Genomic DNA, 14,465 nt, shown 5'->3' with positions numbered 1-14,465 from the left:
TGGGAGACTAACTCAGTTACCAATGGACCATGATTTAATCCATCTTTCGTACATAATGAAACCTCTATAAGAATACTGAACCTTAGAGCTGGGGGAGAGCTTCTAGGTTGGTGAACACATCTATGTGCCAGGAGGGTGGTACACCCCAATTCCACAGGGACAGAAGCTTCTATACAAGGGGCCCTTTCAGAGCTCACCTTATGCAGGTCTTCATTTGATTGACTTTTTAATCTGTTTCCTTTGTACTGCTGCCTTTTATAATGAACCAGGGAACGTGCACCTGAGTTTTGTGAGCCGCTATAGTAAATGATCAGACCAGAGGAAGGTTTTATGAAAGCTCCCAATTTATAGCTAGTTGATCAGAAGTACAGGTGACAACCTGGCGCTCGTGCCTGGTATTTGAAGAGAAGTGCAGTCTCATAGAACTAAGGACCTAACCTGTAGAGTCTGTACTAACTCCAGGTAGTTAGTGTCAGAACTAAAATGTAGGACAATTGGTGTGTTGAAAATAGAAAATAAGCCAGGCACGATGGCATACACCTGTAATCCCAGCAGCTTGGGAGGCTGAGGCAGGAAAATTGCAAGTTCAAAGCCAACTTCAGCAAAAGTGAGGCACTAAGCAACTCAGTGACACCCTGTCTCCAAATAAAATTCAAAACAGGGTTGGGGATGTGGCTCAGTGGTCAAGTGCCCCTGAGTTCAATCCCAGGTACCAAAAAATAAGAAAGTAGAAAATCACTTTTTTTCTTTTTATTATGTTGTGTTTAGATTATTCTTGGTGATATTTCAGGAATTCATGTGCTCATTACATATCTGTAATGTATCATGATTAATCATGAGATTTCAATAGTAAGAGAAAAGTCTAAGGAGGTTTGTAGTTTTGGGAATTACATGTATTTAAAAAAAAATGGGGCCCGGGTTGTAGCTCCCTGGTGGAGCATGTGCCTAGCATGCAGGAGGCTCTGAGTTCCATCCCCAGCACCAAAAAATAAAATAAAACAAAAGGACCTATTAGTACCTTTTAGAACAAAGGAGTTTGCCTGAATGCCTTTAGCGTAAGGGTGCTAAAAATATTTTAGCTAAAAAAATAATCTTGATCAGTGGCAGCTGATATGTTTAATGGTCTGTTTGCCCAGATGTTGAGCTGATAGGCATAGACCATACCTGAGCTGAGAGACAACTGAGGCTTTGACATGGAAGTTTTTTTCCTTTTAATCTAGGAAAGAGTGAACAAAATGTAATTGTGATGAATAATTTTCAGTATCTATAATGTATGCTATGGAGAAGTTTATCTAGAAGATTTTTTGATTTGTCTTTCATTTAAAAAAAAAAGTTTTTGCCTTAACATTTTGAGTTTTTAAAAGTATAAATATGCATCATGTGTAATTGGCCATTAAAACGTTTAATGAATTTGTGGTCTTACCCTTCCGCGTGATGGTCAGTTCTACCTTTAGAAGAGTAAATTGACTATTCAGTTACATCTACTGGCTATGGCCAGTGGAAAATAACAAAATACTTTTGTCCCTACAAAGGAACTCCAGCATACTGGCACTTAGGGAAACCAACCTCACACAGAGGCATCTTTGACTATCCATAGCTAATAAGAAGACCAAGCTCCTGTGACTATGCTGTCCCCACCTTCCATACTTGTGGATTCCATGATGCTCCTACATTTCTCCCCCCACACACACACTAGCATGGATTGTTTGCACCCACACCCTCAGGAGAGCCAAGTACAGTGAGCAATAGAGACAGAGATGGGACTTAGCAAACCTTGGGACCCAGGCCCCTTCCAACACTGCCTTGCTGAGGAGCCTCAGGTTAGTATTCCCCTTGCTTATCTCAGCCTCCTGTCATCATCTCAAGAGAACATAAGACCTGCCTCCTAGGCAAGGTGTGCAGAATTCAGATCATGTAGGTAACGATCTTGGTACCAGCATACAGTATGTGCTCAGTAAGAGAGCACAGTTAGGGTTATTTTCAAATGCAGTGGTTGTCATCATGTTCCCCCATTGCTTTTCCTCATGCCCAGTATAGCCACTGCTGCCTTTCTAGTGCACAGTAAAGAATAAGTGTGGTTTGAAGCAAATTTGGTGGGACTGAAGGATGTGCTGGTAGTGGTGGGCAGGGTATAGAAGCATGAGCATTCACACCAGTGGGATATTCATCAGCCTGGGGCTTATAGGCTGCCTAATGTGGTCCTTTGATTATCACCAACCAGATTCTAAAAGCCTGCAAACAGCTTCACATCGTCCACAGCATAGAGTACAGCACTCAGCTCTGAACTAGTAGGAGTTGAGTAAATAGTAGCTGACCAAACATAAACCACCATCTCCCTTTCACCTGTCTGTGAAAGAAAGCAACCAAAGAATTCTAATGACTGCTCTGGAACTCAGAACACAGGGCAGAGCTGCTGCCCCTCATTGGTTATATATTTGTTCTTAGAATATTTTTAAATATGGACAATACATTAAATTTTCTTGAATGCAAATTCTTAGCTGTAAAAGAGGCAGTTGGCCATCCACTTCGAAACTTTGAGGGAAATAACCTCTCTCCAACAGATCTAGAATTTCTGTTCTAACCAGATACAAAACAGAAAAATGTTTTTGTCTAAAATTCAGTGCTAGTGACTCACAGTGACCAGCAAAACATTAACATTCAGAATTGCAATGTATTTCACGTTTTGGAAAGAAGCTGGTAATGCAGATTCTTCTTGGTGCCTAGGAGGTAAAAACATCACACCTGGACCTGAGATAATTTAAGTATTAAAGTGACTATTAATTGCTTGAAATAACCAGGCTTCTAATTTAAGATATGTTTAAATTAATTTTTCTGTTTTCTGAAGCTTTCTCTTGTTTAGTCGACAAGCACTTAGGAACACAGTTTGTGCCTTAGCATGCATTATGTGATGCTAATCATGTGAACAGCCAGCAGCTTAGAGAGTCAATTATGTTAGACTGAGTGGATCCTAGAACAAAGATATTCGTTTTTATTGGTAGATGCTGGTGGATTGGTATTGAAGGCCTCATACCCATGATAGTTCCCATGCTCTGATCTATACTGTTAAATAAAACGTTACTTGCATTGATCATGAAGAATTCCTTTCTCCTGGCTCATATTTTTGAGAGTGACTGCTGTTCCTCATCAGTGAGCCCTGTACAACTATAACAAGAGTCTTTGGGGGAAAGTGTGCTAAGTGTGTTAAGAGCTGTAGGTTATTCTTAGTTCTTTCACATCTCACTAGAGCATGTCCCCAACATTTACTAAGGGGCACCTCTCCAAGGGCATCACATCTGCACAACACCTCCAGTGGCCTTTGAGTGCTCCATCTGAGAAAACTCCTCCCAGCAGTGTCTGCATTCCAGTTCTCTGGTTGTCTCGGCTTCTATTACATTTGTGTCTCCTGATTCTCTACTTACCTTTTTCCTTCTCTTTCCTCTTCCTTGATTCACCTTTTTCTTACCATTGTCCAAATGTGAATACCTACCCAGCTCAACCCTTAGACAACTGCTTATCTTTCCAATGCATGTATCTGAAAATCCATGGCGGCCTCAGTCTTCCTATTTATATAGTGGCTCCATAATAATAATTCTAACCATTTTTGGTAACCTTAGATCTTTGATATTTTCCCCAATGGCTTCACTTAGAGTAACTAGGGAAGCCAGGCTCAATAAGTTTGTAAAGGTAAATTCAACTCCCTCTCTTTATTCTTCCTATCTGACTTTGCTGATACAGTAGTCTTGATCCATCTGTTTCTTTCTAATTGCTCCCCATCTTGAAAACTTCCATTGAGTTCCTTTTCTATGGAAGGAGCCCCAAGTTCCTTAGTCCAACTCTCAAAGGCTCTCCAGGAATTGACCTTACCCTACTTTTCTGTTGTACTATGAAATCTCCTCTATTACCATTTCACAATTATTCTATAGAACTAGGACTTAAAAACTTTTATGTCCACACAGTTAAAAGCAAGTGAGTGAAGCCAGCCAGGGCATAATGGTGATAAACTGGAGCAGGTCCCCTACATAGACAGGTAAATCGGCTCTAAACCATGGTTGTGAATATGAGGGGCCCGCCTGGTATTGCCAGATCTTCTGATCTTTAAATATTGCCAAATACCAAAAAAGAAAAAACATGTTTAAAAGCTAAACAAGGTCTTCGGGGCACAGTTTTATGAATTAGTCACAGATACACATGTATCTATTTCTTTGCTCACACTTTACTACTTTCTCCTCTAATTCTTGGAAGTTCATAGTTCTTTATACTTAGATTTTGTTGCTTGATTGGAGAATTGGGATAGAGTCTAAATAATTTTATTTTATGAAAATAAAGGCCAGATAGTATTGATAGAGGGCCTACTGTGGGCCAAGTTCTCAGCTAGTTGCTTTAGTTACACTGTCCTAAATCCTCACTACAGCTCTGCTAGATGCAAAGATGCCATCCACTGCACTGAGGCTCAGAGAGGTTAGGTGTATTATGTCACAGGCTACCCCGGAAGAATTTCAGCTCTCTAATCCCCTTTGCATTTTCATATCATTTTCTGGGCTTTCCAGCAATCTTAGAAGACTTGCATGTGAGCCACAATTGGATTTTAATTGTGCTTCTATGCTGACAACAGCTAATTGGGGCTGGGACAGCAGTTGCTCTTAGGGCCTCTTGCCTCTCCTAAGTGAGGGGAATCTGCAAACACAGTCTCTTCTCTGCATACTACAGCCTGGAGAAGATAGGAAGGCACTGTGGTCTTACTTCTTGTGCCTCCTAGAAACAGTTTTCAAAGATAGTGTGTGGATTTAAACATAGTTTAGAACATAATACCTGTTGTATTCCAATCTTTCTTTCCCAGAGAAAAACACAAAAGATTCCACAACGAAATTTTTCAGTTAAAATAAAAATAGACTTGATTATTTGAAGAGCACACCCAAGCCCTATCTACTAGGTTAAATGGGTAACTTTTAAGATTTTATGTGCAAATCACATTAAACAAATAAGCATTTCTTGTGCAACAAATACCTAAAAACAAAATTAGATGTCAAACTTTGTTAGGTTTAGAATGGGTATGAAAAACTGGTGAAATTATAAAGAATAGGCAGGGAATGAATGAATTTAAAAGCCGTGGTAAACAGCTATATTTAAGATTATTAATATCACTTTCAGAAATGTAAGATACACCAGGAAAGAATCATAGCTTTAATAGCATAGCACTTTATGTCTCAAAGCCTGAACATTAAATTTTTTTTTAAATTTGTGCTTAATCAAATTACATAGTACATTTTGGTAGTACTCAAAAAATAATGGTGAGTTATAACATTCCAGGGCCAGAAATGGGCCCTTTTGAAAGTTCAAAGCTTTTCTTGGTTCCTTGAAATCAAGGTTTATGTAGGACATATTTTAGTGTGGCTTACATTCCATCGTATCTGCAGCAAAAGTGCAGGTGAAACAAAACTGCTAATAGTACTTAGGGGAATTTGAGTTAGCACAGAAATGTTGAATGTTCACATTACCATACTTAGATTAAATAGCTACCACAGGCAGTTGCCTGTCAGAACTCTTCATTTGCTTTCTTGGTAATTCACTTTAACAGATGAGTGGTTTCATTATTACAGTGCATTTTTGCTTATGAGTGCTGAAAATATAACGGAGGTAGATTTCTACAATTATTCCTAAGTAACCCTACACTCCTAATGATTTCTTCTACTTCAAGGATTTTGTTTTGTGCTGTTTTTTACCAAAAAAAGAAAGAAAGAGCACTAAGCTTAACCCTTTGGGTAATATGTAGAACAATTTCTGTAATTTGATTACATTTGCATAACAGAACCCTATCAAAAGGGTCTGTACCAAACCTCTTACCTATTCTACCTTGACACAACTCAGGGATGCTCTAGAGATGCTTGTGTTTTGCAAAAATAAAATGGAAATTTTTAGTGCTTGCTACACTTGAAATAAGGATGGGAAATATTTTAATTGATACATAAAAGAAAATATGTTCAAGTAGAATCAAATAAAAATAGGCAATAGCTTTCTTAGACCTAAAACTGTAAAATAATAGTGATAGGAGAAGGTACGTTTTATGTCAGTGTGACAATTATACCCAGAAATTTTAGAGCCATTCCTATTTGGACTGCAAACTTATGTATTTTATTTCAAGTTCCATAGATCTTAAAACGAATAGTTACCTTCTGATTTTGATAATTATCTGGATGTTACTTTTATACTGTAAGAGTTAAAAGAGCCACTAGAGAAATATTCTTTTTAGGAGGCTAGAGGTGTAGCTCGGTGGTAGAGTACAAGGTTACCATGCATGAGGCCCTAGGTCCAATCATCATCACCCCAAAACACCTTTCATTTTTGGTGGAGTGGGGAGGATGATCCCAAAAGTGTAGTGAAAAAGAGAGGGCATGGTGTGCACACCTGGAATCCAGCCACTTGGGAGGTTGAGGCAGGAAGATCATGAGTTCTGAGTTCAAGGGCAGCCTGAGCAACATTGTAAGGCCTTATCTCAAAATAAAAAATTAAAAAAAAAAATAGTGATGAGCCAAGAATTTCAAAGAAAAGGTTTTTTTGTATATTAATACCTAGGCATTCAGAGAGTTAGAAATCAAAATGAATACATCTCTTTATTCAGAATGTTATTGTATACGGCAGCTATGAATTTGTTTAAATGAAAGATGCTTTTATGTGCACAAAAGTGCTTTTCTGCCTAGTCTTAAATTACTATTAATTAAGTACTATGTAATATAATAGATAATTATAGTGTTTTAATATGGATGCCAGTGGATTTGCTAGTCTTTCTAAATGGCTATTGTGGGCTAATATTCTTCAGGGGATCATTCATATAGCCATTGTGGTTCTAAAAATATCTCTAAATACCATTGGGACAGCCTTTTTTGAAACATGGCTATTATAAAAACGCTCTTTTATTTGAAGTGCATCATTTTGATTATAGTTTTTTTGTTCATATCACTCAATTACTTCAGCAAGAAAAAAATGCCAAAGCTGAAAAAAGAATAAACCAAACCTCTTTTTATATATATAGAAATTTTTCAGAACAATATGGAAGTTAGAAAGAAAAATATTTGAGTTAGAAATATAGGGAATCTTCTATTCATTAAGATTTTTAATCATTCTGTTCATTAGAATATTAACTGGAGATGTGTTTATGTAGCCTCATTGTTTTTATTTTAATTAATATTTCTATGGCAGAGAGATAATTAGGTAAATGCTGTTGGATATTAAATGTGGTAGTAGTTTGGGGGAAAATAAGCACTTCAGGGTCAAAGCCCTTAACAAAATATTGTGATATGTAAATTGATTAATTGAATAGAATGCCAGATGGGTTTGCCACTGTCCAACAAGACTCTCATAGCCACTGAGTTCATTATTAAGGTTGTTAGCTACTAATGGAGTAAATCTTGATTAGAGAATAGTCCCAACCTCATTAAATATAGCTAAGTGTAAAAACATTCCAGAATCTGAACCTATGTGGCACATGAAGCATTTTAAATGCCAAACGTAAATTCTCATCATCATCACTCAGGGGTTTCTGTGCATGTGTGATTCCTACCTATAAGAGCACACTCAAGATTCTAGGCTATTCTGTTGTGCTTGCTGCCTATATCTAACATTGCACGCAAAAATACTCGGTTTCATTTCTAATCAGACCAGAGGAGTTGAGAATTTTAATCAACCACATTTAGCACAGCAAAATTTTGCCATTTATGGGAGCATTTCTATTAAATAACATCCCAGAATGATACCTTTAAAGTTGTATTTCCAAAATATCCCAGGGTTTCAGACACTATGTAAATAGTTGATTTCAACTATTTAAAAAACTATAATAAAAATAACTATCCCAAATTTCTCATTATGATTACCAGTCATTAGTTTGTGCTACCAGGTTAACTAGTTTGAGGCAGATCTAGACTATAGCTTCTCCTGACTTTTTGTGCATATATTTTAAAGTTTTGTGCACAGACCCTAGCAGAGGCCTGCTAGCTCCTCTATAAATGGAGGCTGTTCATTGTCTGATCACCACCACAGCTTTCTTGTATAGGGTTAATTTAGGCCCCTCCTCCCACTGCAAAGCCCAGACACACCTGCCTGAAGACTTGCTTTAGGTCAGTGATTGCTAGCATCTTGCAGTGAGATGCAACATTGCAAGTTTAGGCTTATTTTAGTGACCATTTGTCAAATTTATTATTTTGATAAGAAATACTGTTACTTATCATAAATATCTTTGGTGAAGATCTCATACTCTTCATTAAAAATTCTGGTTCATTTTAATTAATATCATCTTGCAATTTAAAAAAAAAGTTTTGATTTTTGACATTACCCTTTGCAACCATTTACTACTAATGTGGATTAGAATTACTTTAATGATCTGTAAGCAAACAACCCATAAAAATAAATTAACCCATGCAGCTGATATAGCTGATACAGGCATCACCACAATTTCTTTTTTTTTTTCTTCTTCTTATTTTTTTTTAAGATACTGGAGATTGAACCCAGGGCCTCACACATCCTGGGCAAGCACTCTACCACCAAGCTACATCCCAGTTCTTTTAAAATTCTATTTTGAGACAGGGTCTCACTAAATTGCTGAAGCTGGCCTGAAAGATGCAATCCTGCCTCAGCCTCCTGAGTAACTGGGATTACAGGCATCCACCACTGTGCCCAGCCACTACTTCTTATGTGTGAATTTTGTATTTGTAAATATGGCCTTGATTAACTTTTAGAGTAAATGCAACTAGTTGTTCCTAAGAATTCCAAAATTTTTCTTTCATCCAATGTTCAACTTATATTTGTATATCTCCGTACTAGGTGATTATTTATACCTACACATTTACAAAGTGTAGATCTTGGCAAGCATGAATATTATGGAGTGTATGACTCAGCTCAGGCTGCTGTAACAAAATACCATGGACTGGTCGCTTATTTCTTATGGCTTTGGAGGCTGGGAATGCTTAAGATCAAGGTGCTAGCAGGAAGTCAGGACTCTACAGGGACACTAATTCCATTCATGAGGGATTCACCCTTAGAACCTTATCTAATCCTAATTACCTTCCAAAGGGTCCTCCTCTTACTACTACCACATTATAGACTGAGGTTTTGATTTATGAATAAGGGGACATAAACATTCAGTCCATCATAGTATAAAATCTTATTACCAGTATAACTTACTACTATTTTATGCAATTAAAAAATTGATGGCCAAAATGAAAATTAAATCACATAAAAACAAATGAATTCTAAGTTAAAGAGCCTAGACAAGGGCCATTGTGTCAAAATCACTACTTTGCATTCTACATATAATCTTTTTCATCATTTGGGAAATCATGTCGGAGGATAGAGTCTGCCTGTTTAGCAGCTTCATATTACATCTCAAGAATAGGCAAGGCAAAGAAGAGATTAAAAAATGGATCCTCTTTTTCTTAATAGAAAAAGGAATTAGGAAGCCACGTGCTATGCTATGCTGTGCCTGCTCTCCAATTTTAGGTGGACTCAGCTCAGTCTCTCTTCATGACAGTAATAAAATCACATCTTTCCCCCAACTTCTTGAGATAGATACATTTGAGAGATGAAAGTGAGTGGCCTTGAACCTCATATGTGTCTTCTGAGTTTTATTATCCATTGTTCACATGCCCTCTATGTAAATAAATGGCTTTGGAAAGCCTTAATTTATTACAACATGAAGGCTTTGTTCCCTGTAGGACTGGATTATATACTTTGGAAGTCTTACAAAGTTTATTTTTTAACACATTATTTATGCATTGGTTTTTCCAAACATCTTTACCCACAAATATAACTGATGTTTGGGGGAGGGGGAAGGTGAGAGTTGTATGTTTAGAGAGCCTTGCAAGTAAACATATCCCACTGCTTGAGGCATTCTATGTAAAGAATTTCTCAAATCCTAACTTTAATACATAATGTGTTTTGTGGCCTTCCCACTGCCGCCATCATTTATCAGATTTCCGCCTCATACACTATAAGAGGCTGGATGCACAGCTGCCCTTCTGGTTGCCTCTTTGCTTACCTCGTATTTGTTTTTTTGCAGAGACCCTCCTCGATGACTTCCTTCTCACGTACACCGTCTTCATGACAACTGATGACCTGTGCCAGGCGCTGTTAAGGCAATATCCTTCATTAACTTCAGGATGCTGCATGGGTTTCCTCTCAGACAGATGTCTCACATTAGGAATTAACTGCCTTTTTTAATTTACTCACCCTCACGGTAGAGTGCGGACATGTTAAATATTAATGTCATGATGTCCAAGGTAAAAGATGGAATGAGACAGAATTGACAGGGACAGATGAAAATGCAGAACTGCTATTTTCTACCACCTCAGTAAATTATACTGCTTATATTATGTTTGCTTTAAATCTGCTTCTCACCATTGCTTAGAAATCTGGAGCTAAAATAGGCCTTGGAATCAAGAGATTGAGTGGACTGGTAGTATCACACAGAAAGTGGCCTTAGAGGGGGACTTGGTCCATCAGAGTCAGACCACTTGTTTGGAAAATGAATGCACTTGTGTGATGTTGTGTTCCTAGGCAAGTATCCCTGGGGACACAGATCATTCCCCTATAAGGAAGTCTGAACTTGCCCCTGGAATCAACTGTCACCGGCTCAGAGCTTTGTCACTGTGTGCTGTCTTAGAACGATAGAATGATTAGAAGGCTAATAGCCTTATAATTTTACCCACTAACTAGAAAGGATGCTACAGGGAAGCTGAAGGCCATAGGGCAAAGCCACATAACTTCTCCAGGCTCCAGAGCTTCTTGCTTCAAAATGCTAAATGAAGCTGCTTCCAAAGCATTTAAGTTTTTAATAAATTAATTAGATTTAATTAATACTTTTTATTCTTAGAATTAAATTAATTAAAGACTTTAAGCATTTAATAAAAACCTTTACGTTTTCATTAAATCAAAGTGGGGATTCTACTCCAACCTGCTTAAAAACAAAAAATCAGGAAAATAGTATACTTTTTGTACATGCCAAAGTTTTATTAAGACCCAATGATAATGGTCATCTAATATTTTTTCCTATTAATTACTTATTACGTGTCTCCAAACTTTACAACATTTTCTTGCCTTAAAGAATACTTTAAAACTCTACAAAGTACATAATAATAAAAGTAATGTCTTCTTAAAAATATATACAAGTTAGAAATGGTTATTACTTTTTAGTGCTTTACTGTGTCCTCTGACTAAGCAAAGGTATAGGAATTTTGACACTTTCTAGAATTGCTTCATAATTCAAAATTTTTGATCCTAAAACATAATTAGTTTTTAATTTGGAAAGTTTCAATATGTACAGACTTATTCCATATTTTCCAAGTGGAGCATTACTAATAAATATAACAATAATTATGAAGTTTTAAATTTCTCCATTGGACATATTTAGAAAAAATTTGTGAATTAATCTCATTTACATTTTAATACATGTTTCTAAAACAATTGCTATCTATTAAGTAATATAAATTATACATTTATAGTGAATTAGATGCCTTCAAACTATTACCTTTAACTATGATCCTAATATTTTATTATCATTTAATAATTTTGTTTCTGGAGGATATTACTAAGCAATTTCTTAAAGTTTCCTTGGCTATAAAAATGTTTTGAGTCTTTGAGAAAATTTAGTTCAAATTCTTAGTAACCTTTTTATAGATTATCAAACCTTATAAAATCTAAAATATTTTAAGCCAGGAGTCTTTCTAAATGATTATTTCTGTATTTTTACACACAACCTTCTTTGACATCTCACAACCAAAAAACAAAACAAAAAAAAATATAGCATCTTATTAATGTGAGATGTCTTTGTGCATCTTAGTGAATCTCACTTTCATATCCTACTACTACCAACTTCTAAAGAGCAGTCCAAATTTTGGGAGGGGTATGTTTTTCCCCTGTGATTCTTAAACATTATTTATAGATTAGAGCCATTTGTGCTGGGTTTGAATATTTTAGGTGAGTATTTTTATTGTAATAGGATTAGTAGCTTTCAGCTTTTATCATCATAAAGCACAGTAAGCTATACCTCTGGGCCAGTTAATATTCATGCATTACACAGAAGTCGTAACTCTCTCTCAGTGCCTTTGTGCTAACCCCCACCCCAAATGAATTTATAAATCAGTATAATTTAGCATGGACAAAAGGTAAAAGAGTCTATGTACCTTAATATAGGAAAGGCAAATAATATAAATGCAAATTTAATCAGTAGATATTTTAAAAATATATATCTTTCAGGGAGGAAAGAACAAAGTGAAACAAATAAATGTTAATAACTACAAATAGAGAAGAATGTTTGAAGTTCAGCCCCTAAAACTGCTTTATTCTGCTGGTCTGTAATTGTAGAATATATGCATATATGCAATTTGAATTAAAAGCTCATATTTTTTCTTTAGGTCAGTTATATGTGCTGACCTAAAGAAAAAAATAAGTTGTTGGTATTTTTTTAATTTTCCAGGTTATTTTTTTCTTTATATGAGTTAAGATATTACTTTCACAGGAAAAGAAGAAAAGGATATTTGTATAAATAGAAATGATGTAGGATAAATCTTCACACTTTGGTTTTCAAGAGAAGAACTAAAAGAAACAAACACTTGAACAGATTTTTGTGTGCTTGACTGATTCTATTTCACTGGTGGAAATTAAAGGTGACCATAGGATTCTTGAATAATGGGACTGCATTATGTTTAAAAATATTTGCAAAGTCTGATTAGAAATTTTGCATTTTTAATTTTTTTTTTTTAATGTTTGGGAACAAACTGAGGGCCGTGTGCATGCTAGAGGACACTCTACCAATGAGCTCCATCCTCAGCCCTGTATTTTGGAATTATTTATCAGCATTAAAAAATACATAATCCTGGGCTGGGGCTGTAGCTCAGTGGCAGAGTGCTTGCTTAGCATGTGTGAGGCACTGGGTTGGATCCTTAGCGCCACATAAGAGTAAACCAAGACATCTGGTCCATCTACAACTACAGAAAAAATTAAACATATGTAAAATCCTGTTGACAACCCCAAGCTTACTTGTGTTTGGTTTCAGTATTTCCTAATCCCAGTTAACTTTTTGGTGTGTACGCAATGTTCAGAAGTGATGCTTTTGGAGGCAAAAAGAGTTGATCAGTTTAGAAAATTCCAAGCTGCTGTCTCATTCCTAATCATTTAAGCAATTTACTTTTGATTTGTTTTCTTTCTCCCTCTCCCCTTCCCCTTCCTTCCTTCCTCTTTTTCTTTTTTTCTTTCTTTCCTTCCTTCCAATAATGGGGATTGAACCCAAGAGTGCTTTACCACTGAGCTATGTTCCTGCCTCTTTTTATTTTTATTTTGAGACATTGTCCCACTAAGTTGCTGAGGCTGATCTCAGTCTTGCAATCCTGGTGCGGCAGCCTCCCAAGTCTGTTAGATTACAGGCCCACATCACCATGCCTGGCCGATGTTGTTTGTATATAATTTTAACAGCAAAGTTAATACATGGTCATTATATACAAATTAGGAAATGGTAATAAGTAAAATAATTCATGTACTCTGAAATTTCATTACATTGAGAAGCCACTGTTAACTATTTTGTATATATCCTTCCGAATAATGAAATTATTTATATTAGCATTGTTAACAGAAATGGATCATCCTAACATATCCTTTTCTTATTTTCTTTTCTGGTAAACAACACATTGTAAGTTCTCCATGTTGTATGTAAACTACTAGACCATCATCTTTATGGCTGCAGAATATTCCATTGAATGGATATTATAATAACCTCACTAAATGTTCTCAAATGATGAAGCATTTAGGTTCTTTCCTATATTATTTTTAAAATTTTCTTTTAATGAAAATGAAAATTAGCAGTCCTTTTACCTAGGACTGGACATTTGAATTATACCACAAATTGTGCTTCAGAAATATGTGTTCATATGAAACTACTTTAGGAGTAATTGGTTTTACAGAATGCAAAATTATGAGTATCGAAGAATATCTGTCTTAATTCTGATTTAACTTTTATTAAAATAGTATTTGCCTATGTAGTGAGGCCAAGTCTCCTCTAGAAGCCACCCTTGAAATCAATGGCCACATCTCTGAATGAACACTAATCTCACCGCTGCCTGTGGGTCTGTATCAGCAGCTGCCAGTATGATAGTCCAGTCCTCTCCTTCAGGCCTCTCACCCAGGATACATCATTTTCTGGGTTGGCTTTTGTTCTTCTCAGTGCCCTCCTTTTACTTTTACTTTTTCTTCCTGCATTTTTATGTACTTGTAGATTCTTAGGGAAATGTGCTTTAACCTATTTTGCAAAGACAAGAATAATCAAATCTCTCACACACCTGTAATCCCAGTGGCTTGAGAGGCTGAGGCAGGAGGATTCCAAGTGCAAGGCCAGCCTCAGCAAAAGCAAGGCACTAAGCAACCCAGTGATACCCTGTCTCTAAGTAAAATATAAAATAGGGCTGGGGATGTGGCTCAGAAGTCGAGTG

General features: G+C 36.3%; 1 protein-coding gene across 2 annotated transcripts in view; it reads left to right on the top strand.

The window, feature by feature from the left end:
• Rapgef5 (Rap guanine nucleotide exchange factor 5) overlaps positions 1–14,465 on the top strand; it is a 229,368-nt gene that overhangs the window by 171,931 nt on the left and 42,972 nt on the right. For both annotated transcript variants that reach the window (XM_027932668.2, XM_071613720.1), the window contains exon 12: positions 10,046–10,124. In XM_027932668.2, coding sequence (XP_027788469.2) covers positions 10,046–10,124 — 79 coding nt within the window. The remainder of the gene's footprint in view (positions 1–10,045; positions 10,125–14,465) is intronic.

The sequence above is a fragment of the Marmota flaviventris genome, chromosome 1 (assembly GCF_047511675.1).
Source record: "Marmota flaviventris isolate mMarFla1 chromosome 1, mMarFla1.hap1, whole genome shotgun sequence".
In the NCBI taxonomy this organism is placed as follows: domain Eukaryota; kingdom Metazoa; phylum Chordata; class Mammalia; order Rodentia; family Sciuridae; genus Marmota; species Marmota flaviventris.
Note: the sequence above shows the minus strand (reverse complement) of the source record. Positions and strands in the feature narration are given on the sequence as shown.